This window comes from Numida meleagris, chromosome 1 (assembly GCF_002078875.1).
Source record: "Numida meleagris isolate 19003 breed g44 Domestic line chromosome 1, NumMel1.0, whole genome shotgun sequence".
Classification (NCBI taxonomy): Eukaryota; Metazoa; Chordata; class Aves; order Galliformes; family Numididae; genus Numida; species Numida meleagris.
In genome coordinates, this window is record NC_034409.1 from 181,528,946 (window position 1) to 181,553,980 (window position 25,035).

A 25,035-nucleotide genomic window follows, 5' to 3' on the forward strand; every position below is an offset into this window, starting at 1 on the left:
ACAGTAATACATATTAATGCATTCATTATTACTGGATTTAAGAACATTGTCTTTGTAATCATAATACAATATTTAGTAACATTGCAAGATCTAAACTATTTATGTTTTAGTAAGGATGTGAATCATTAAAGTCTCTGAGTTTCATGTAATTCTTTCATTTTACTGGGAAACCATGACTTATTTTTCTAGGAATTGGTAAGGTATTTGCACATTTATTTGTTATTTTCTTGAGTTTAATTTGTATTTGAAGGGAGAAAATGTTTCTGATGCTTTTAAGAACAAAATCCACATGAGATTTCCAACATTCATCACTAACGTGATTTACACAGCAAGTCAAAGTTGAAATGTTTTCTTTCTTTCTTTCTTTTTTTTTAAGGCAGTCTGTTTTTAGCCATACGTGTAATCATTAATATCTAGATTTCATGTAATAACTTTTTAAAAAGTAGGGAGTATTTTTGAAGAGATGCAAATCTTCAGTTCAGTGGTCAATAAAGTATCTGTAGGATCGTATCACATAGAAAACTTTGTATGAGTCAGTAAAGAATTGAGTATTCATGTGTATTCATTAAACATATACTTGCTTGAAAGACACATCGTGGGTTTCCATATTGTAACAATGTCAATTTTCGTAACAAAGAAGGTAATAGATTGAACTAATTAACTTAAAGATACTTGATATATATATTTTAAACAGTAAAGAATAAATAGATAATTACCTTCATTTTTAAAGGAATATAAAATTCTTCTACTTGGAATAAGTAGAAATTCAGTTCTGTCACAACAGATTCTCTGCTTCAGTTGTTGGGTAATTGATAATGTGTTTAAATGTGAGGAACCAAGTTTAAAAATAAATCTCTAAATCTAGCTGGCATTTGACTGGTCACCAATCAAAGACATGAAAAGGTATGAGGAGGCATGACAGATGTTAAACTGCTTATAGCTCACATCTCATGCATGTATTATAAAGACAGCGAATGCGGTGTCTATCATTCCTAAGCAGAGAACAGTCTGCATCAGAGTCCCTGACCAGATAGTTGTCAGAAACTGGACATATGTCATAAAAAGAATCACTCATTTCCCTTTTATTGGAGAAAAAGAAATACAAGATAGACCCAGGCACACTTCCACACCAAGACCAAAAACAGCTGCTTCTACCTTCTTTATTCTCATTATTGTCAAGGCATGCTTCATAAATGCTCCTCTGCACCAAATCACTGGATTCTTAGTTAATCAAAAGATTTCTTGTAATACTTCAGAGCAGTCTGTGAGAGTCCCTGCTGACTTGTTGCCTACTAATTGTCCTGAGAACATAATTCAATTACATTGTTTTGCTGATGATGTTTTGGAGTGTTTCAATATGCACAAAGGAGGCAGGCTGAGAAGCACTTGCTTACTTCAAAAATGAGTAAGCTAATAATATTTTGGAAACAATGACAGCCGAATGAGTACCTAAAAATTGTACAAGTTAGCCAGAGGCGCCTTAAAATTATGCAATTTCAAAGAGGAATTGAACTGATGTTCTATACATTTCACTCATTTTTTTTTTTTTTTTTGAAACTTCTACTGTACAACACAAAACATAAATGGTCTCATTCTTCTACACTGAATTTGTTGTCACCATGAACAAGAACATTAATAATTAAAGAGTGAACTTGATTACACTGAAATACTGCCTCAGCAAACCTGTCTGCAGAGGTGTACCTGGCAGAAAACCACCATTCCCCCCCCTCTGGCCTCTGGAGTCATGATAGTATACTCATGGCATGGGCAAATGATAGTTGTACAATCTGTCGGTGTCAATAATCTTTTTGTGTTACATTTTTACCCTGTTTTTTTTTTTTTTTTTTTTTTTTCTTACAGCCTTAATAGCCTTTGGATTCAGAATTTTCAAGCTTTCTATCAGCAAAGGAAACAAGTCAGAATTTCTCTTCTCTAAGTGAAGCAAAAGAATTCTGAATAAAATGACAAAACAATAGGTAGATGTAACAGGAACAGAGATAAATTCATAATTAAAATAAATAGCATACATTTTGGATTCCCGTCCTATGTTATCCTTACTTTGCCACAAGAAAAATTCACTCTTTGCTCATTAGCAAGAGCTTTTCTCCATAATATCTTAACATTTGTTCTTAAATGTTGTCAATAATTAGAAGAGAAAAACGTGAAATCTTTAATTACTTCTTACTCAATGTATTATTTTCTCTTTCTAGTAAAAAATTTAGCATTGTTCTGATATGCATGCAGGCAAAGAAAATATCATTCCATAATTGCAGTTAATTTTATAATAGAAAATATAAATTCTAAAGTGCATTTAAACAGCTTTGGAAAGTAACTTTTTCTTTTATTATTATTATTTTTCGACATGCAACATTTTTTATTGGGGAAAAATGGATGTTTGACAGTTGTCATCTTTTCAGTGGTGAATTTGGGGGGTTTATGTAAGAATAGAAGGATGTGTTTTATTATTCAGTGGTCTTCTACACTTTCTACAAGGCTGCCAAAATTTTGAAATCACTGTCTGTCTCATGATTTATTTAATGCTGCAATTGTCCATCTTTTTTGGGGGGATGTAAAAATATTTTATAAAAACACATTGGTAATAAGACAGCAAGCTTACAGGCCAATTATTATATCCACTGCGAAAAAAAATTAAGATGCAGAAAATTCAGCTTACTTTACCAAATTTAAAAAAAAAATGATTGAAAGATTATTTAAGGGAAAATTTTATGTAGACAGATCACTTCAGATAGTGTCCTTAAGTATGAATAAGAGTCTGGGGTGAAAGAAATTCCTTTTCTGAACTTGAGGCCAATTGGAAAGTATAAAGTAGGAGAAGAATAGGTGAGAAGGCTAAGATAACTAATTTCAGCTGAAGGTACAATCAGAAATCTTTCCCTCTTTAGCCAGTTTCAGTATATGTATCTGGGGCTAACCTGCAGTGACACTGGTGGATTCTGTTCAATACAGTTTTTATAAAGTTATTAAAATGGTTCTAAAATTTGGATGGTCCATTACACTACATTACAGAATATTCCTGCCCTTGACTGCTTATTCCACTGCCACATTATGTCAGACCTCCCATCTGCTCTGCCAGCAGTGCTGCTTCTGCGATGCTGCTGTGAGTAAGATCAGGGAACTGATCCAGATGAAAGGAAAATAGCAAGAAAAATGTTCTCATAGTCTGGTTCATGTCACCACTCTCTGCTTGTACTAGTGATTAGGTAACACATAAGCAAACCCAACAGGTTCAGAGAGAGAAAAAAAACAGGGACTGCACAGAGAAGGAGTTGCCATTGGGAACATGCAAGTAGTCAGAAGTTGTGGAGTAGCCACGACTGCAAAAGCTTAATGTCCAATTTCTCCACCCAATTTGTAACTTCTGTGCTCTCATCTGTTGATCATATTCAGCTTGAATAAAATTTCACGTAAATGACAGTATGAGTGGATCACCTGGGGAAAACTGCATCTTTCAAAAATAGGTTGCAGGCAAGTATATGAAGATGCCTTGCATTATCAAAATTATATTTTTAATGACTTTGTCATGTCTACAGCTGAATTTCTACAAAGTGCTGGGACTACATCAATCTTAAATTGTCAGCATCTGAAATACCACTTTCTGAACAACATCTGAAGTGTCAGTTGTGTCAAGCCATCATGGCATATCTGGATTGCAGCATCAGGTAAGAAATGAAAAATCAGTAGTTTGTGACTAAATCTGACCAGACAGGCAGACTTAGTGCCCTGGACTTCCTCCAAAATACTCTGTGATTACGCAGATCAGATGCAATTGATGAAATGAAGATTCAAAGAGACAGCTTGCTCCCACAGAGACATGCAGATTGTGAGACCACAATATGACACAACTGGTCCTACAGTCTGTTCTAAGATTTTACAAGAATTCCCTGGTAAGGAATGATGGTCTCTATCTGAATTTCTGAGATATAATTATCATTGTTTCCTGGAACAAGAAGACGTGAAAAGAAAACGAGCTTTAAATAAAACCATTAAAGTTGACTGTTGTTATGAAAAAAAAAGATGTATCAGCAAATGCTGTTTCAAGTAAATCTCCTATATCCTGATGCATCAGCTCTCTGCAAAAGAGGCTGAGAATTTTATAAAGTAAACTTTGGTTAAACTTTGCGTGTCTAAAAACTTTCTTATCCAAAGTATCTTACATGCTTGGAATGAGATGTCAGGGTTTTTAAAGACACTAATGTTATTTTCAGGAGTGCTCTGATGCGAGAGGTTCACTGGAGAGTACTTCATCTCAAGGCCATGGAAAGTTACTTTAGGGAGCTATCAACAGTCTTTACTTCTTTACTGCTGTGCTGAAGGTTGCTGCCAGTCTCCTCCACTTGAAAGATCCCTGTCACCTGCTCTGAACTCGCTTCCTACTAAAGCAGATAGGTAAAACTTTGATTCATATATTGTTTTGAATTATGTATAAGATTATCTAAAAGATAGATCATCGCAGGGGAGTTGGACTAGACTGCTTGTAAGGGTCCCTTCCAACTCAAAAGATTCTACAATTCCATGATTCTAGACAAGAAACTTCTAGAGAATCCAGTAGAGGGCCACACAGGTTACTAGGATCTGCAAGCATCTCCTGTGTGAGGAAAGACTGAGAGTCCTGGGACGGTTCAGCCTGGAGAAGAGAAGACTGAGAGAGGGTCTTATCAACACCTACATAAATATCTAATGGGAGACTGTCAAGTGGATGGGTCCAGGCTCTTTTTGGTAGTTCCCAGTGATAACATAAGGGACAACAGGGACAAACTGCAACACAGGAAATTCCACACAAATAAGGAGAATAACTTCGTTATTGTGGGAGTGGCAGAGCACTGGAACAGGCTGCCCAGAGCAATTGTGTGTCTCCTTCTGTGGAGATCTTCAAGACCTGCCTGGACACATTCTTGTGCAACCTACTGTAGGGAACCTGCTTTAGCAGGGGGTTAGACAAGGTGATCTCCAGATGTCCCTTCTAATCTGTGATTTTTCTGTGAAAAATTATAGACTTTTCAAATTATAACAAAAATTCTAAAAAAAAAAAAACACCTCCGAATCAGGAAAAATGAAATGTTAAGCCAGTTCTTTGAGGGAGTTGATTTCATTTGTAATTCGGGCTTCGATTCATTACTGGGGAACAAAATATATATCTTAATTCAATAATGAATTTATTTCAGAATAAATTTATTTTCTACTGGACCTTAGCATCCTTCGTATGTAGTAAAATCCTTGGATAAAGCATTGCTGGATAATACCATGTGCAGTTAACACTTACTGTACACTTGCAGCTGTCCTCTGAAGACATTCCTTCCACGTGAATTTTCAGCTTTACATTCATACATCCCTGCATCCTCTAGCTGCACATTAGGTATTTCAAGCACAGCTTGGGATTTTCTCAGGCGGGCTTTACTTGGATTATGACCATTAACTTTCTTCCAAGAGATTGTTGGAACAGGGCTGAAATATTTATTAAGATTTCTGTTAGCACTCTTTCACTATTAAGAATGTAGATTCTGTTATCTGGTAGCTTAAACATTTAATAATCTAAGGAGCAATAAAATATAACCACAATGAAGTTCATATATGCTTGATATAGATCACTTTCTGCAGGGAATTTGTAACAAATAGTTTCTTACATGGAATTTGTCTGTGCCATCCACAAGGGAGGCCAAGATTTTATTGAAATCAAGTAAATCATTTGAAGTGCTCTCTTTAGAGCTTCTTCAGAACTCTGTGCTTTACTCCTGAACATGTTCACTCTGTAGGTAAAAGAAAATAAAAACTCCAAACCCTGGATGAAATGAGAAAATTCCATCACTTCTTGATTTTCCTACCATGAACCTGCAGTCTTGGATATCAGTAAGTGATATATCTGTCTACATGTGGGATTTCAATAACATTGCACCTAGGCTAAAATAAAATGATTATAGTCTTGCACACCTTTACTCTTATAATATCATTTAAGTTATAAAACTAGCTTGGTAGGAAGTACATATTCATGGTACAACCACTTCTGACTGAATTATATACTTGTTCTCTAGAGTGAAAGGGTTTATCACTGTAGCTTCCACAGACTATGGGAAAGCTCAGATTTGTCTTTGACAATCGTACTGAGGGAAGAAATGGATTAGTTAGTGTTTGAGTTCACTCAAATTTTGACTCAAATGACTCCTCAGTCATTTTACAGGATTTTTCTTCCATGGTTCTCTGGTACATTTCTCTAAATAAGGCAGTGGATACTTAGAGAAAAAAAAAAAAAGAAAAAAAGAAAAGAACTGTCCTTATAGTTTGATTGTGAGCTGAGAACTAGACTACTTCAGATATTCTAAAAGATAGGAGGACATCATAAAAGAAAATGTAACAATTACATGTTGATTCTTTCACATAAAAATATCTTGGATTTATTTGAATTGCTTTCAAGTCTCGGATATAAATACAGTTGGATCTTGCAGAAGTTTAGGTTGGGATATGCACTTAGCACAGATTGAAATTTAAAGCATCTATTCACTTCTACTATAATTTGCTTTATTCAAGTGATGGGATTTGCTGTTGTTGAGTGAAGCTGCAGTAAAAAAACCAACCAAACAAACAAACAAAAACCTTTTCCCAATATTTAAAGCTGTCCAATTTGAGATACAATAAATACAGACATGGCAACCATCGACATCTATGGTTTTACCTATTTTTCAGCCAGTGAAAATTTCGAAAGTGAATAACTGAAGTTGGGATCAGGCTTTCAGCAGAGTTGCTCCAAATTCAAATGCTTTATTGAGACTCAAAAAAAATATAGACTTCTGACTGGATGTTAGCATCTCCTGAATGCCACAGGTCATTGAAATTCACTGAGTGGATAAGCACAACAACTTTCAATAAGTTTGTTTGTTGGCTAATGTACAGTTTCCAGAATGATATCCACTATTTGTTTGAATATATCAGAAACAGAGAATCATTTAATAGCATGTTGTGTTGATTACTTAGCAAAAGATACTTCAGTTTGAAAATGTGTGGATTAATCTCAAAGATTTAGTTCCTACAACAGCTCTCTTTTCTTTCAAAATGGTCCTTTATTACTGGTCCCCAGTGAAGAAATACATGAAGAATTTTTCATTTTTATCTGACAGAAGTAGTTCATCCTGTTCCATTTTTAATACTAAGAATAAAAGGATTCCTCTGTCTCTAAAACACTAATAAATCTACTGTTTTTATCTTTACCACTTGATATTCCAGTTGCATTCATAGCTATGTATTTTGATTTGCTTTCAAAGTACAAGTAACTATCAAAATATTTCTATATGCTAGAAGTTGCACAAAATAAAAATATTAGTTTTTTTTCTTTCCTATTTCTAATTCCATGTTTCACTTTGATGCTCAAATTTAATCTTTCTTTAGTGACTTCATGGAGATTTCATAACTACTGTTTTGGGTTCATCTTGGAATGTAAACTGTTCATATGCTTGTATTCTTTCTATAAGTAATATAATTATGTCATGTTTACTGGCTGCAAAACAGCAGTTCTAGCCAGGTAAGTGTTAAGTAATCATTACTGATCACAGCACTGGTGTACACTGGAAATTCTTCATGCTGGTACAGTGCAGTACTACTCAGAAACTGCTGTTCTATGAATGATTTAAGTGGGCAGGTAAACTCTATTTGGCACCATAAAATTGCCATGTTTGTTGCCCATTATTCAGACCTTCTGCCCTACTAACAGTAAAAACAATGAGAAAAAAAATGCATTTGTTCTATTGTCTTGGAAGAAAACTGGTTCAGTTCAATAGAATGATAAACGGATTTTTTCATGGCATATATTTCCACAAAACAATGAAAATGCAAACCTTTATTGTTGGCTCATCTAACTGTTACAAGATCATTCTGAAATTCAAGTGTTTAGAAAATTTCCTTCAAAATTATTTTAAATTTTTGAAATTTGCTTTAGTGTATGCTATAAAAAATAAGTGTGTATAACATGGCAAGAAAAAGGAAACTAGATATTCTCTGGGTCATTAGGAAACATACTTTAAAAATTCACTTTTTTCTTCATCAGTATGAAGAAGTAAGTGGAGTTTTTCAAGGAGGTAAAATTACTTAAGTTGTGTAGATTTAATGATTTTCAAGGAAAGAACTCCCGAACTGCAAATCACTATTCGCAGACCACTTTGTAGCTCTGTTTAATGAAGCTTCTTATTTTCCTTGCATAACTCACAAGTGAGATATGAATTTTACATCTGAAATAAAAATATGTCTATACCTATTTCTCCTTTGTGAATTGTGTGAGTATGAAATGAAAGAATGAATAATATCTGAGCAAGGATGTGAAGGAATAAAATTATGACTGTTCTAGAAGACTCACAAAATCTACCAAAAAAGCTAAGAAATGCACACATTGTCTTTTCAAATGACCTGCACTTTTAATTATTTATTTTTAAAACAACTGACAATAAAAGTATCACACTGAGTTTAATATAATACATGAAATTTTTAAATCTTATAATTATAACTCCTTTTTATTTTTTTGGCTAAGCAGATAATGTATGGGAATACTGCTTACTTGTTGAGTAAGTAAAACTGCTCACTTTTAACTCCTATGTGTGCCTTTATACAACTTTCAGTTAACTTAAAAGACAAGGTTTCCTCTCACTTTTGGAAGCTTTTGAATACTGCTGGTAAATCTTAGCATCACTGGGAAAAAAAAAATTAAATAATTAATGCTGCTTAATTCCAAAATACCATCATTAACCCTCTTATTTATTTGAGCTGAAAAAAAATTCAAAGAAGTTATCTGTGACTGTGGTAGCCATTACTGTGCTTTTGATTACATAGAATTTAAAGAAAATATAAGTTAAAGTTTTGTATTTATATCTGGAAGAGATCAAAAGAATAACATTTCAGCAAAATGTTATTTAGGGTAAATGTTGAATTTGTTGGGAATTCAGAAGTTTCATAAGAAGTAGAAATGCTATGAAAACATATAAGAAATTTTATACAATTCTTTGTTTACCAAATTAACCTGAAATAAAAAGATGTTTGGAAATTAAAACTACCTTGTCTGTGAATCTAAGTTCCTAATTTTCAGCTGAATATTAAATACACTTTCAAATTTTTGGCTAGTGCAAATTGTCATTCTCTTTTGAAATATTTTACTTTCTACTGCAATTTCAAATCCTGTCCACACTATATTTTACCAGGCATCACTGTTCTGAGTTGTTCCTTCAAACCCACAGGTTCACATAATAATATATCTTGAAAAACTCTTCATGCTTGTGCATTTAAGATTAGAAAGGAACCATTTGCCCTTATGCCCTCCAGCCTTCTATCTGCATTAAATATCTTCTAATTATTGTGGGCTAATTTTGTAGGATTAAATGTTGAGGAATATCCTGAAATTCTTTCTATCACTTTCTAGTGATGAATGTTAAACATTCACACTTTTATTTTTTTATCTTTACAGTATCTCATATAGTTCTATTCTAGTCAGATGCAAAGATTTAGGTATACGTAAAGATCAGTTCCAGAGGACTGAAGTATATTATCTTAATCTTATCTTTTCTTCCAAGATCAACAGATCTACCACAAGGGAGCATCACATGTAAATCCAGTGTATGGATTGTACAAGTTGTCTTTGAATCTGCTGGTCTGCTATGGAGAGTGAAGACAGTGAGCATGATGGTTTCTGGTTTTAAGGATTTTGTACAACACAGTACTATATGAATTTATTTATTTATGGACAATACTGAAAAGAAGAGGCAAAGGCAACTATTAGAAGCAACTATTGATAACTGCAAGAAATTGTTTCCTTCTGATCCTCTTAACTTCTAACACAGAGAAAATCCAACATATATTTCTGAATAGTAAATTTAGAACATAAATGGAAGAAGGCAGACTTCTGTAGCATAAGCATTTCGTTCTTGTCCTCAATTTAAAGGTTACCTTTGTGTAGCAGCTACAAGCAAGCATTTAAAAAAAAATCTCTTTCATCTTTTAATATAAATCAAGGTTGTGTAAATTACCAAACAAAATTTTCAGTTACATTTGCAAGTTTTTTTGATGGTCCTCAGAGAGAAAGAGAAGGGACTGGTTATATTTATTCTTCAAGATTTATGTCCTATTGATAGGGTTTTGCAGCTTGCTGGGGTTTTGCCATTTTCCTAATGTCATATGATAAAAACAATTAAATCTAAATATCAAAATGTAAGTATGAAGCATTTAGTCAGAGTGAGGCAGAATGAGGCCTGGGAGTGCTACCTGGGATTTACCAAAGAATCTTTATTATGTTACTATGAATGATTGCAATATTTGTAACAGCATTATAAAGTCTATTCAAGAGAAAATCTACTCAAAGGAGGGTAGAAATCAATCTAGCTTGAAAAATAGGAACAAAATGCAATCCTACTCTAGCATCTTATTATATAAATTCTTATTCAGTATGAATTAAAAATGAACTTTAAATTGATGAAAGTCTTAGATTTATTTGACGTTAAAAATATGTACTATGGAAGGAAACAAATCCTAGATCTGTTCCTGTCTTATATAAACAAACTGAGCTCAAAAGTGGCATGTTCACATTCAAAAAAAGTTTCCTTCTTGTCATCAAGTTTGTCTGTAGGTGGAAGGACATCCCTATGAATAAAAATGACAAGTACTGTCTTATTGAGTGCATTCATTTCCCTCTTGGGATTGTTTTGCTATCAGTGAAGAGTAGCTTTCACAGCTTCCAGATTTGGCACCCAGTATAATTAACAAAAACTGCTTTCTAAAGTGAGAAGTGGTGTGAAGGGGCATGGAGAAGCATGATTTTCTGTGGTATGGGATTTAGAAACATATATTTGTATATGAATTTTTGTCTCTAGCCTTCAGATTAATGTTTGTCTAACTCTTTCAATACTTTATGTTAAAATTTCCATGTTATACAAGGAGGAAGCAGACATTTTACAGATCTGTGATCTGTACATGAAAAGATCATTTCCGAGACTGCAAGCAAATTGCTATCTGTGGAATTCTGCATTATGTTTTGCCTAATATTTGACAATCCTAACATTCTTGCTTGTTTTGTTCCCCTGGTACTTCTCCTATTTGTATAAAAAAAGCCAACACATACTGAGTATTTGAATCTCCAGTTCCAACACGGAATCAAATACTTAGTATCTAGAATGATTTTTTCTATTTAATGCAAGCCAAGGAACTTGCCATGTCATTAAATTGTGAGTATAATAACACATATAAAAGACAACTCAAAATTAGCTTTCAATTCACCTGCAAATTGTATATTAAAAACTTGCTAGTATTCCTCAATCTCCCATCCTTCATTTTTCAGTATAGTGATTTATCATGTCTTTTCATGCTTAATTTTGGCCAGCAGCTCCTGTGTAGGGGGTGACAGTTTATGTGCTACTATCACAGGAGTCAGTGGAAATGAGAGCTGTTAATGTGCATTGAATGTTCTGAACATAGACTCATCTATGGAATCACAAGTATCTCTGTTTGTCACCATTGTCATAGGAAGAGGCAAGGACTGCCTCATGTTTATGAGAAAGTACAAGGAGACATTATATCTAAAGAGGAGCAGTTTCTGAGGTTGAAAAGTCATTCCACTTTTGACAGCATTTCTGAGCTATGCCTCTGATTACCACCACATTATAAAGATCTGACAGCATGCCCCATGGCTAACAGTATTGTCAACGATTGTGTGAAGAGCTGCTGATGTAATCTACTTGAACTTCTGCAGGGTTTTTGATACAGCCCACCATAACATTCTTGCATCTAAATATGGGTACATTTGATAGAATTAGCTGGATTGCCATATCCAAAGTGTTACAGTCAGTAGCTCAATGTCTGAGTGGAAACCAGTAATGTGTGGTGCCCCTCAAGGACACAACCACTTCTGAGCCAGGACCAGTATAATATAACGTCTTAATTACTGTGAGATTGTGTGCATCCTCAGCAAGTTTGCTGATGACAACAAGATGAGTGGTGCCATGGATGCACCAGAGAGACCTTGACAGGTTTGACAGGAGAGCCCATGTGAACCTTGTGAAGTTCAACAATGCCAAGTGCAAGGTTCTGGCATGTGGGCTGGGGGCAGTTTCCAATGTCAGTAATGTTTAAGAGAACAGATTGAGAGCAACTCCGCAGAGGATTTGGACATACCAGTGGATTAGAACTTGGATATGAGCTGTCAATATGTGCTCTGAGTCCCCCCAAAACAGTCATATTCTGGGCTACATACAAAGATGAGTGGTCAAGAAGACAATTTACCTCAACTACTCTGCCCTTGTGAGAACCTGCTTGGAGTACTACATCCAACTCTATGTCCCTGCATGGCAAAAGAAAGTGATGACAGGGCCCCAAGACATTCTCTGCCCAACCTGTATATGTACTTGGGATTGCCCCAACCCAGGTGCAAGACCTTGAACTTGGCCTTGTTGAATTTCATGAGGTTGGCAAGCCTGTCCAGGTCCCTCTGGGTGGCATCATTACATTATTTCTGCTTTTCAGCAAATAAAGGTGGGTTATAAGGAAGATATAGAAATATATTTTACTAGGGCGTTTAGTGGCAGGACAAGGGGTAATTGTTTTAAATTGAAAGAGGGTAGATTTAGATTGGATATAAGGAAGAAATTTTTCATAATGAGGGTGGAGAGGAACAGGAACAGTTCGCCCAGAAAAGCTGCAGATGTTCCTCTGCTGGAAATGGTCAAGACCAAGTTGGATGGGATTCTGAGCAATGTGATCTACTGAAAGATGTCCCTGTCTATGGCATGGATGAGTGGAAGTAGACACTCCTTAAAAGTCCCTTCCAACCCAAACCATTCTACGACTCTATGATACTATGATTCTATGATTCTGTGAGTATTCACCTGCTGCTCCTTGACTCTTCACTCATCTCAGCATCATTAGTACATGGTCTAGAGCAGTTATAGAATATATATATAGTGACCAGGTAGATAACTGCAAGTACGCTAGAGAACTGTGCAGCCTGGATCTGTGACTTGGTATTGTAGGATAATTTTGTATTTATTTTGTGATCCTGTATGAAATCACATATAACTAAGTTCAAGAAAAGAAAGGAACAATGTAATATAAAATCTTTGACTAAATGTCTTCTTTTCAGAAATTGTTATCATCCTCATTACACAGCTAAATGCCAACCAAACCTCACAGAAACATCCTTCTAACATGTAAATTTGCAAAATCTATCTTTTTATACCTACAAAAAGTTATACGATGATTAGAAGCCTTCCTTGTAGCCATTATCCTATATCATTGTCTTTAATGAGTACTTCAAACAAGAATAACTTTTTCAGATTGTTCATGCAAATTCTTCACAGTTCAGCAGATCATAGTTTCTTTATAACATCACCCCTAATCTTTGCTTGGATATCATATTCACCTATTCAATTAGTTTTTACTTTTATTTCTTCACACTTTTAAGTTTTTAGGAAGCTCTCTGTACATGTACCTAGTGTGTAATGAAAATATAGATAAAAATAAGTTATCAATAATATAAAAATAAGTAATTTTTTTAAAATAAAAGCTTGAAGAGCTATTAGAATGAATACTATTTTTAAAGCAAAGATAAAAACTTTGGCAAGTATAGCTATAGACCACATCCTCTGATTTGTTCTAATGAGAAATAAAATATGATTACTCACTCAAAATTGCCTTTAGGAACCACCATAATAAAAAATATATTTTATATCCTAGCTGTAACCAGAAAAACAGTAAGGTTTATACAGACAGCAAAGGAAAAGTTGCGGTATAGCGTCTTGCATTGCCAAAAACACAATGAAGAAAAGGTTGAACTGTGAAGGTCATGTAATGTGATTCAATTTGGTTTTAAATATATCTGTGTGAAGAAGTGTGTTTAGAAAAATTGTTTGAAATGGAAAACAGAAGCCAATGTAGAATTATATGTCTGAAAAAGAAGGGAAAAAAGAGCAGTATTGTATTAACGCTTCCTTTTTCTTGAGCTTCTTTACTGAGGGCACAACTATTTGCTTGTTGAAAAGGAGTCTATTTAAAACTCTTCACACTAGCTTGGAATGAGTCCTGTACCATTGTCCGAACTTCTTTAAAAATTTATTTCCATCTACTCTTTCCTTTAAGACTCACGGAAAAATAAATTAAAAACTCTTCTGAGATAAATATTCTCCAAAGTCAGAAAGTGCTAAAATAAGGAATGCCGTGACTGAAGTCATTGCAAGGATGTTGTTAGATAGTTCTGTTCTTATGAAAAATTCAAAAAATACAAGATGTCAAGTCTTTATTATTGTAAGTGCTTTTTCCCAGCTTTTCTTTGCCAAATACATGATTTTCTGTTATGCTAGCAAATAAAACAAAATTCTAGTGATCCCAGTTAACATTAAATAATTGAATGGGTGTCAAAAAGTATATGTGTGTGCCACATGTACAGGTATATGTAAAATGTAGAATTAATCAAAACACAAGTATTTGCATGGGTATGAGAGTAAATCTAGTTGTAAAAAACATCTTCAAATAAATGTAGATCAGCAGAAAAACCCAACACAAAACACTAACCATAACTAACTGCAAAATGAACTTTGAGGTATCATACATATATATATTTATTTTTAACTCCTCTGATTGTTATATCTCTACAATGGATAAATGCAGTGATTTCCTTGCCAATTATTTTTGATCATTATAAACAGCATTGTGTCATTCAAATAACATCATTTAGAGGTATTTCATTCCTGTATTATTTTGAATTCCTTAGAAACTACAAAATTTATTTATCTGTGACATCCACAACACAATATTTTCTCTTGTAACTGGACAAGGAACATATTGCTTAGGTCAAATTAAAATTTTTTTTGAGAGTTTCTATTTGTTAAGCAATTTAGTTTGGAGACAAAAGCTGCACATCTCCAATTTGTTTCATTTCTACAGCCCAGATCCAATTTACTTCATTTCTACAGTCACAGTGACTGGCAGTTCTAAATAAACACTATTAATAAATCATTAATCTGTAACTAAAGACTAGGTTCTTTCTGGAATGCTTTCAGATGCCTCAAAATCTTGCTGGAATGTCTGTCATACTCACAATTACATGCATAGAGGAGAACAATGTTTGAGACTCCTAAATTAAAGCAAAAGAAAAACAGCAGCACATTGGTTTTGAGACTGTAAGAACTAGTATGTTATTTACAATAAGAATTCAAAACTCCAGATCTCAACATGTTAAATAAAGAACTAATTAGCTGCTGATTCAGGTTGGTAATGGGCACCTGTGTCAGCAGAACAAGAAAAGATCTGTACAAGCTATCATGAATACGAGATGGGAACAAAAATGAAAGTGATGAAAATGAACAGGGAACCTGATAAGAAAATAAGGAGCGTGTATATTAAAAATAGTGCCCATTGCAATAGCGGCAAATGGGATCAACCTACTAGATAATCTTAAATTCCCTGGTGGATCAGGTATTCTGTTTTTGTTTGTTTGCTTGTTTTGTTTTGTTTTATTTTCTTGGTAAAGTTTAGTGCCAAATATGAACCTGGAAATAAACTAATTGAAGCCTTTCCTGACAACCATCACCTTCCTTATGTGGTGGTTTGAATAGCGACTGAGTCTTTTTGAGAGAGTTTACTAAATCTCAGGGTGCTGGTGATGGAAAGTATTGGTATCTGCTTTTCTTGCCTACAAGTGATCATTGTGAAGGACAACATTTGGTGAACAGCCTCTCCACCTGAAAGTGACAATTGACTAGCAATCTGCCAGCAACTGCAATTTAATTCCAACAAGAGGAAGCAAATGAAACTAATATGCTGGTTACTGCTCCAGGCATAGCCAGGATTCTAAGAGAGACTTGTTACCAATATTGACCTGGCAGAAAAGTAGTTAGCACTGCTGACAGGAGAAAGCCTGGAGCCACCTGCCTTTACAGAGCAGCTATTCTTCTCATGTAATCTAGTATCTCTGTGAATCTCTCCATTTATTGGTTTTCTGTTCTCTCTCATGTACTTCTTTACTTGTCTTTACTGTATAAAATATAAAACTTGTGTTTTACCCCACTGAAGTTCTCCCCACACATTTTCTTTCTAAGCTCCTTCTCACATTTATGTGGAACATGAATTTGCAAAAGCCAGCCACTGCCTGATGGTTCCCTGCATGTCTCCTATATTTTATTTGGACTGATTGAGCACTGTCCTGACTTTCACTTTAAGGTCACAGGGCCTAAATAGATACAATTAAAATGATATTCCTCTGCAATTGTTTATGAATATTTTCTGTTGATATGGTCACCGAGATTACCTGGATGTTGATCAAATGATTTTGGATTGTCAGGAAAAACAGACAAGAAGGGAAGCAAGTTTAGGACAAATCTCATCCAACTATTAAGTATAAATTGTTAAGGGAAAATCCTGAGCCAAAACAACCAATCAACAAAACATCAACAACAGAAAAGGAATAAAAATGGCATAAACATCAAAATGGCTATGAAAACATTAAAAGGTCCTCTCAGGTGGTGAAGACAGGCTTCAAGAGATTGTTCTGGAAAACAGATCTGCCAAGCAAAGTGGAGTGGTGATCTTCAGGAAAATAGTCTATTGCTTTAAAATTCCTTTCCACTGGAATTTTCTTCCTATTTAGGTGAATAAAAAAGAAAAAAACCCTGCCGGGGTTCGGTAACAGAACCCCTGACATGGCCCTAGACTAACTGAATTGTGAAACTCCATCATAAATAGTACAAAGTAAAAATCTCCCACTATTTCTTAATTCAAGCCAGCCTATGAGGAATCTGTATGTGTTTTGATAAGCCATGAACTAGAAAACCAAGCAGGACAAGTGACACTGAGCAGTACAACCAGGGAAAATATGAGCAAAACCAACATCACTGCAAAATAGAACTGAAGGGCATTCAATACAGTGTGATTTCACTAACATATTTGACACACACATTGTGTAAGTTTAAGGTATAAATTTTTGAAAAAAAATCTTTTATATGTGTTTATATATCCGTAGTGAATTTTCATTTATGGAACACCTTTTTTAGATATATACAGATGCAACAATATTCTCATTGAGTCATCTGAATTATTGTTTAGAACTGCCTGAATGTGCCCTTACCACACTTACTCTTTACAATGACAATAGTATTAACTGTCACAACAAAATCAAAACGTTATCAGTTCCACACTTAGATATGAATACAAAACACCTATTCTCTTGTAGAGCAGTTAGGTCAGGTAGAAATGAGAGAACTTCAATTTCCACAAAGCGTGTTAGGAAATGCTCAGATCATTGTGCTATTATCTTCATAAAACAACAACAACAACTGTACTTTGGAAAAAAAGAAAAGATACTAATCTCTTTATTCTCCAACTATGATATTTTGGCAGAACAAAATGGAATTTACTGATTAAAACATTATCACAATAAATAAAATTGTGAGTGTGGCAAAATTTTCAATGCAAAACCTGTTCTCTTTTTCTTTGTGAGAACAATACTTTTCATTTTGACAGTCTTTTAACTTGAACGAATTGCTGCCCACAGAAATGGTTGGGCAGGGAATTCGTAATTGGTTAGTTTAAACGTGTAGAAAGGGATGTCTGTGAAAATGTAATCCAACAAAATAATGAAACAACAAATTAGACGTCACGTCTTAATAAACAATGATGTCTAATTATGAAATAATCTGGACTTACTTGCCAAGTGCAAAACATTCCATCTTAACAGTTGTTCCCCTTGCTGCTGTAACTGTGTAAGGAAAATGAACTTCAATTTTTGGTTCATATTCCCCCATCACACCTGGAAAATAAGGAATGTTTAAAATGAAATATCACCAGTTTTCCATATATTGACATTATCAGAAAAAATGCTGTGGATTACTATTTGAACACACCCAGCAGTAAAGCTAATAACTGATATAAATACTCAAATTTGTAGAATCATAGAATCATACAGTGACTTAGTTGGAAAGGCCAATACAGAAATATCAGTTGGAAAGATCATACAGTTCTTCCAATTCCCTGCCATGGGCTGGTTGCACCCACCAGATCAGGCTGCACAGGGCCCCATCCAGCGTGACCTTGAGCACTTCCAGGGATGGGGCATTCACAGCCTCTCTGGGCAGCCTGCGCCAGTGCCTCATCTGATATGCTCTGTTCAGATGCAGTATATATTTTAAAATGCTCTTCAGGGCCACTAGCAACACTACAGAAAGTTTTGAGAAAAAGGATTAATTTTATCAGATATAGATAAATATTTACATTTTTAAAGATTAATGTAGGACGATAATTTTCCTAGACTAAAGCTTTATTTATCAGTGCAGTGACAATTATAACAATAAAATCTACATATCATATCATATTGTGTTCAAGTGAGGACCTTCCAAGATCAGGAAAACAAACTCTTGTGCATTTGTGTAAAAGCATTTGTGTACAGAGACACAAGTACAGTTGTGCAGAGACACAAAAAATTCAATTATTTAATTTTCAACCCTTTTTAATTTTGAAAATGCTTAATCAGGACAACATACTTTATACATGTTAAACACAACTAGGAAAACATTCTTGGATATGAAAGATATAAACATTGACATCAGCAGAGATATCAGGAATTTAGTACAGAGTGACTGACGGTAGAATTACAAGCATTAGAAAACAAATAGGGAAGGGAGACAGGTTATATAAGACAAGGTGTGTAGTTTGTATTTGATGTGACTGAGAGAAAAAATGTCACAGTGTGAATGAAAGACAAATATGCTAACAACTGTGCTTGGTTAGAAAGAGGATGGGCTACTAGGGTAAGCAGTAAAAACCTACATTACACAGAGTGAGAATTATTCAGATTTTTGGGTTAGGAAAACTGGATAGGATCTGAGTTTTGGCTACACTAGCAGCAATACAAATCCAGTCTAAATCTATAAAAATGATTCAAGATTTTCCAAAGAAATTGCAGGGTACGAACTAATAAGACTTTAAGAGAAAAAGAAATAAGATTCCTTATTCAAGAAAAAATAAAAGAAGAATAAGGAGGCATGTGGAAGCAATGGAATACAAGATTTGCAACTGAGAGAAGACCAGCTTGAGAGATAGGCAGAAAATCAACCTACAAACTATGAGAATAAAAAATATATATAAAGCTGAATGGTAAACTGTGTACTTATAGTCCTTCAAGTGGTCCTTATGATACGGAGAATTTTCCATCAGGACTGTGCTCTATTAGTTCTGTCATCCCACAGGCTTCCACAGGTTACTTTTGTGAGGGCTTTTTTTCAGAAGAGTTGGATCTGTTCTCACATCTACCAGTGCAAGACTACAGTGAAGTGCTACAACTTGGTAGCTTATTCTGCATTAAATGATTTTAAAAGGTTTCAGTTTTCCCCCTTGAAAAGTACTCTTAAACTTTGTCAAGATTTCTCAAATCAGCATAGAATTATCAGTGAAAATCAAGAATTACTTTCAACTAGTATACAACTAAGTGGTTACAGTATTTAACTGTGTTCTGGGACATTAAGACTTCCTCTTGTTTCATTAGTTACTATTAAGTGCCTTTTTCATTTGCTGAGTGAAGAGTATTTTTTTGGCAAAGTGGAAAAACTAACAAACAACAGAGATTTTATTGCTAGGAAACATCAGGATGAGCATGTAATCTCTGGTTAAAGACTTCCTTTTCTGGTTTTCTGAAAATTTATTTTAGATCAGCTTTCTCTTGTTTTCATATAAAAAATAAAATCTTTCAATCTGAAAATGCAAATAATCTAAATGTATAAGCATTTAAACATGCCTTTAAAGGCTAAGTTAGTTAAGTTAGAAAATTCAAATGCATCAAATCAAAACAATGCTATTTCATAAATAACATAGACCTATAAGTAGTGGTAGATATAATTAAAAAACATAATTATGCTAGTATTAGATATAGTAACAATTGTGACCCATTTTCCTCAAAATCATGATTAAATCAATGTTTTGACAAAATGTAATGAGCTTTTGAAGAAATACCATTGTATGAAAAGGCAAATTTCATAATTTAATTATACTCCTTGTGATTTTACCATTTCTTTCATTTTTCCTTTCCTTTCTTTTTTTAAATTTTTATTATTTATATGTCCATGGGGTGGTTTACTCAGTGCCTGGCCTAATGATAGCTGCTGATGGGGTCCACCTAGGTCATAGGAGGAAAAGAATTCTGGCCCAGGATCTGTCTAGGCTCGCAGTCAGGGTTTTAAACTAGGTTTGAAGGGGGAAGGGGTTGATAGGAAACCTGCCCATGACACAGTGCAGGACAGCATATCTAAGTTAGAGGGACAAAGTGCTAGCAGGTGCACTCAACCTACTGCATCTTATGATTAATTTACTAGGCACCAAGGTGGTGGGGCTCCTCATCAGGGCTTTAAACTAGATTTGTTGGGGGATCTCTTGTAGCCTGGAAGGCCAACAGTACGCTGGGCTTCCCCAGCTGGAGTACTGAGTTCAGGTTTGGGACCCCCTGTATAGGAAGGATGCAGAGCTGTTGGGTCCAGAGGAGGTCATCAAATATGATCAAAGGGCTGGAGCACCACTCCTGTGAAGACAGGTTGAGGGAAATGCACTTGTTCAGCTTGGAGAAGAGAAGGCTCTGGGAAGACCTCATTGAGGCCTCCCAGTACTTGAAGGGAGCGTATAAACAAGAGGGGGACTGACTTTATAAATGGTCTGATAGTAATGGGTTGTGGGGGAATGGCTTTAAAATAAAAGAGGGAAGATTTAGGATAGATGTTAGGAAGACATTTTTTCTCAGGGGGTGGTAAGGTGCTGGAACAAGTTGCCCAGAGAGGTTGCGAATGCCCCATATCTGGAGACATTCAAGGCCAATTTGGATGGTATACTGGGAAGCCTGATCTAGTGGGTGGCAACCCTGCCCATTGCAGGGGGATTGGAACTAGATGATCTCTAAGGTGTCTTCCAAACTAAGCCATTCTATGATTCCGTGATTCTATGATTCTATGAAGGCCAGCTTGGAGGGGTCTTTGGGCAACCTGATCTAGTGGAAGGTGTCACTGCCCATGGTGGAGAGGTTGGCACTGGATGACCTTTAAGGTCCCTTCCTACTCATACCATCCTATGATTCCATGATTCTACTAACTGCACTTTTAAAACATATTTTCTCTCAAAACACTTCATACAGACTCCACACTTATTAGTCTGTAGATCCTTGGATACTCCTAAAGTTTTGTTTAAAAATCCGCACTGTTTTTCTATCGCACTTTCAAAACCTACAGTCAAGAAAACAAAAATTGTACAACCCAGTTTGTTTTAGACTATTGAAAGTCTTTAGTAATATTGATTTATTATTATTGTTTGAAATGTCTGTATTTCTTCTAAAACTTCTTCTATTGAAACTTCAGCTATGAGAACCTCAAGTTGTTTTGTGGTAACTGCTGCTGAAAATAATTCATATAGTTTGTATGATGGAGTAATGTACTTTTTTTAAAGAGCGTACTTAATTTTTTTTTAAGCCTCTGCCATCAGTTGATTGTGCAGACTAGCTGAGACATTTTGTGGTTTGACATATTTTTTAAAAACCTTTATTCTAAGACTTTGTTTCTGAAAATAATTACATTAAATTGTCTTATGCAATTAAACATGAACGCATTTGAAAGATAACACCTTTAAAATCTAATGTTTTTTAACTTATGTTTATCCTCTTTATTAGGTGCAATCTCTTCAAGTACTGAATGCTCTTTGCAAGTCACGTCATTATTTCAGCATTTTACATTCCTAACGAAATGCTGATCTGCTAATATTTTGTACCATTTTCTGTTCTTCTGGGTTTTTGTTCCATTAGCAAGAAACATGCCTGCAGCAACTGGGAAAAAATGTAGAAAAATTGCTAAGTGATGGCTTGGTGTCTGTAAGGTATCAGTGATCTTTGTAAACATTAGGAAACAAAAGTTTATTATTGCAAAGGGATATTTTTTAACCTTTTTGTTTATGATCTATGAGACCAAAGAGGTCATCATATTTACATACACTTCAAGGGAATTATCAAGGTCTTACCTTTCCATGTTACACTATAATTGCTTTGCTGTGACTGTAGTACCTTCAGGCTGCTTATCTTACCCAGTTTCTGTTTCGGTCACTATCAGTCAGTAGTAAAACAACCATCACTTTCTTAAGATCTTTGTTCATTTGCATCAGATGCTAAAAGGAACTTGAATTTTTAAGAAATACTGAGGCCTTGAGCTATGTTAACTAGAACGAATCTGTCAGACGTACACATAATGTTTGGTTATGGCCATAAAAAATTTCCTCTGTCATTTTTTAGTTCCAGCTATCAAGCATGAAATACAGCATAAATAAAACTGATCAACACAGAATAAAAATGTAGTACAGGATCACAGAGATCATGTGATCTGAGCACAACACTCCTAAGCTCTGCCTTCCCATGAAAACACCTCCTTTCTGACAATTTTGCACCTACAGCCTCCCCAGAGGTGACCCCAGCATTTCAGTCTTCCTCAGACTGGTGTAAATAAGTCATATCCCTCAATTTGTGACAAGTCATCTTCCTTTATGTTTCCAAGTCTCTAGGTCTGTACCTTGTCAGTGTGTACTGGACTGAAAACTGTCTACACTGTTTTCCACCCAGAGTCTTCCCTGGCCAGGTGAGGTTGAACTGAAACACTAATGACCTTTCTATGATATCTACGATTACTGAAAATAGCACTGATTCAAATGAATGAACATATCCCCGTAATAACCACAGCTTGATCTTGCTAAAATGGATAGCATGTTGGTCACAGAGGCAGAAATGGAGCTTAATATTTATAGAATAGATGATTTCACTATTCCCTCCTTCAGATATATTTTACAACAATGCAGTTGTCACGAAGTAATTATTACAAATTCTCCACCTTATATAAGGAAAAATCTACAGAAAATGAAGTTTGATTTGTAACGGTTGTTCTGACTTAGGTGCAAATCTTTGACTTGAGTTCAAATCTTTGCTACTCAAAGTGTCCTGTGCACCCTTGGATACAATATTGTCTGCATCAAACAGCAGAGATGACATAATTCATTAAATAACAGTAATTTGATAAGCATTGATTGTGAGGTGTTCACATACCACAGGAACAGATGAAGTAGAATTGAAAATACTTAGAGGTATTGCTATGGCTAAAGCAGTTTACATTATTCCCTGAAGGACATTTAATGGAAATGGAAAAAGGAATAAAACAGTAAGACCAGTTTCTCATTGTCACTCTTTTCTGTAGTTAAGCACAACTGAACAAGCGACAGATAGGCCATCAATCATTACCGCTTCAGGAAGGGCTGTTCTGCCTTTTCATGTTTCCTGCCTATCCATGAATTTGCAGAAAAATTCTGAGTTTATAACTGTATCCATAGAAGAACACTCTTTGCTTTCATGGGGAGAAAAATTCAAACTCCCTGAGAAATCATCACATATCACCTTATTTCAGCTGTGTAGATGCTAATGCCTCTATTGCATTAATCTTCCAGGCACTAACACTCTTGAAGCTCCCGGAGCATAAACTTCCATAATGGTTCCTTAAATCCTTTCAGCTAAAATGATTTGGGTTTCTTTCAAACTCTTTAAGTAATAGCTCTTTAACTTCAGAAACTTATTTTGAATGGAACAAGTTAGAAGGTATTTTTGAATAAATGTCTGATAAGCTTTTAAGGCAATAGTTACTAAAGAATATAAGATTCCTGTCTAAACATCATTAGAATGCTACAGAGAAAATGAAATCCAATGATTTCCCATACTCAAGAGAAAGGTTAGGCACAGATTTATTCTTGCCATTATTTTGGTACCAAAAGAGACAAATTCCACTATTTAGCAGTTAAGAATACTTGCCTGAGAATTTCAAGTGAAGTTCCTGATCTTACTCAGATGGTGTAGGAGTGTTAATCTCGTTCTCTTGCAGCCTATATAGTATTCTAATTGCAAAATTATTAGCAATTCTTACTTGTTTGGATAATCTTGTCAATTTCTGGGAAACCTCCTGAGCTTGTCCCAGTATATATAACAAATTTCTAATAATTTTACAAGTCAGAAAATGAGTTTCTTGTTACATAGTAATTCTGATTTGTTTTGTGAATCTTTATCCAGAACCAAAAAGATTTTGATTAAGAAACTAACTGCTGCAGCAATGCTCATCTCTTCTCCTATCAATATACTGTAATATAAAGTAGGGTTGTCCATATTAGTCTTTTTGTGACAAAGGAATATTTAGCATTTTCCCTTAAGATCTGCATTTTAAATGTCTCCGTATATATTTGGATCTGGATGCAGGACTCAAATGCATAATAAGTTTGCAAATGATACTAAAAATATGTTCAAACAGTATGATGCAATGTTCAACCTGAATATGAACATGCAAAACACATTACATCACATCAAATTAGAAATTAATACACTTAATGCCTAGACATCTATGCTTTCTATGCCGATGCATGACTATTAATCATGTGAAGAGTCTCACTAAAATTAATAGAATTAATTAAGAGCAGACAAGATTCAGTTCACAGAACTATACTGACAAGGAAGAAGATTTTGATGGCTAAGTTCTTTCTTCGGTTACATCAGAATATGTCTGGTACACCAGTTTTACAAGCTACTCATAATTTGCTCTAATGGAACACAGTGGAAAATATTCTCTAATGTCTGAAATTGTACTAAACAGTCTACACACGGATAACATAAAGAATGACTTAATTCTCTCCTATACAGTAATGATGTTAAAGTTAACATCTTTTAAACAGAAAAAAATAAAAATAATAAAAAAAAAAGGAACACTGTAATGAAAATGTGTGAACTTAAAGTAACTGCTTTATTCTATCAAACATCAGATGTTTTATACTACCTAGGTTCATACTTCCTAGATTGGAGGAAGCTTTCTGTTGTTTTTATTAGTCAAGATACTTTACTGCTCCCAGTCTGCACTCAGGTCTACAAAGATCCATTTTAACAACACTGTTTATTATTTGTAAACAGTTATTAAATAATTCCTCAAAGTTTCTAATGCATTATAAAAACAGTTACTGAAATGATGCTTTTTTTTC

At 34.7% G+C, this 25,035-nt stretch overlaps 1 protein-coding gene across 6 annotated transcripts in view; it reads right to left on the bottom strand.

The window, feature by feature from the left end:
* CNTN5 (contactin 5) overlaps positions 1-25,035 on the bottom strand; it is a 636,498-nt gene that overhangs the window by 129,391 nt on the left and 482,072 nt on the right. For all 6 annotated transcript variants that reach the window (XM_021381356.1, XM_021381346.1, XM_021381363.1 and 3 more), the window contains 2 exons: positions 17,671-17,773; positions 5,282-5,463 (listed from right to left, as the gene is read on the bottom strand). In XM_021381356.1, coding sequence (XP_021237031.1) covers positions 5,282-5,463; positions 17,671-17,773 — 285 coding nt within the window. The remainder of the gene's footprint in view (positions 1-5,281; positions 5,464-17,670; positions 17,774-25,035) is intronic.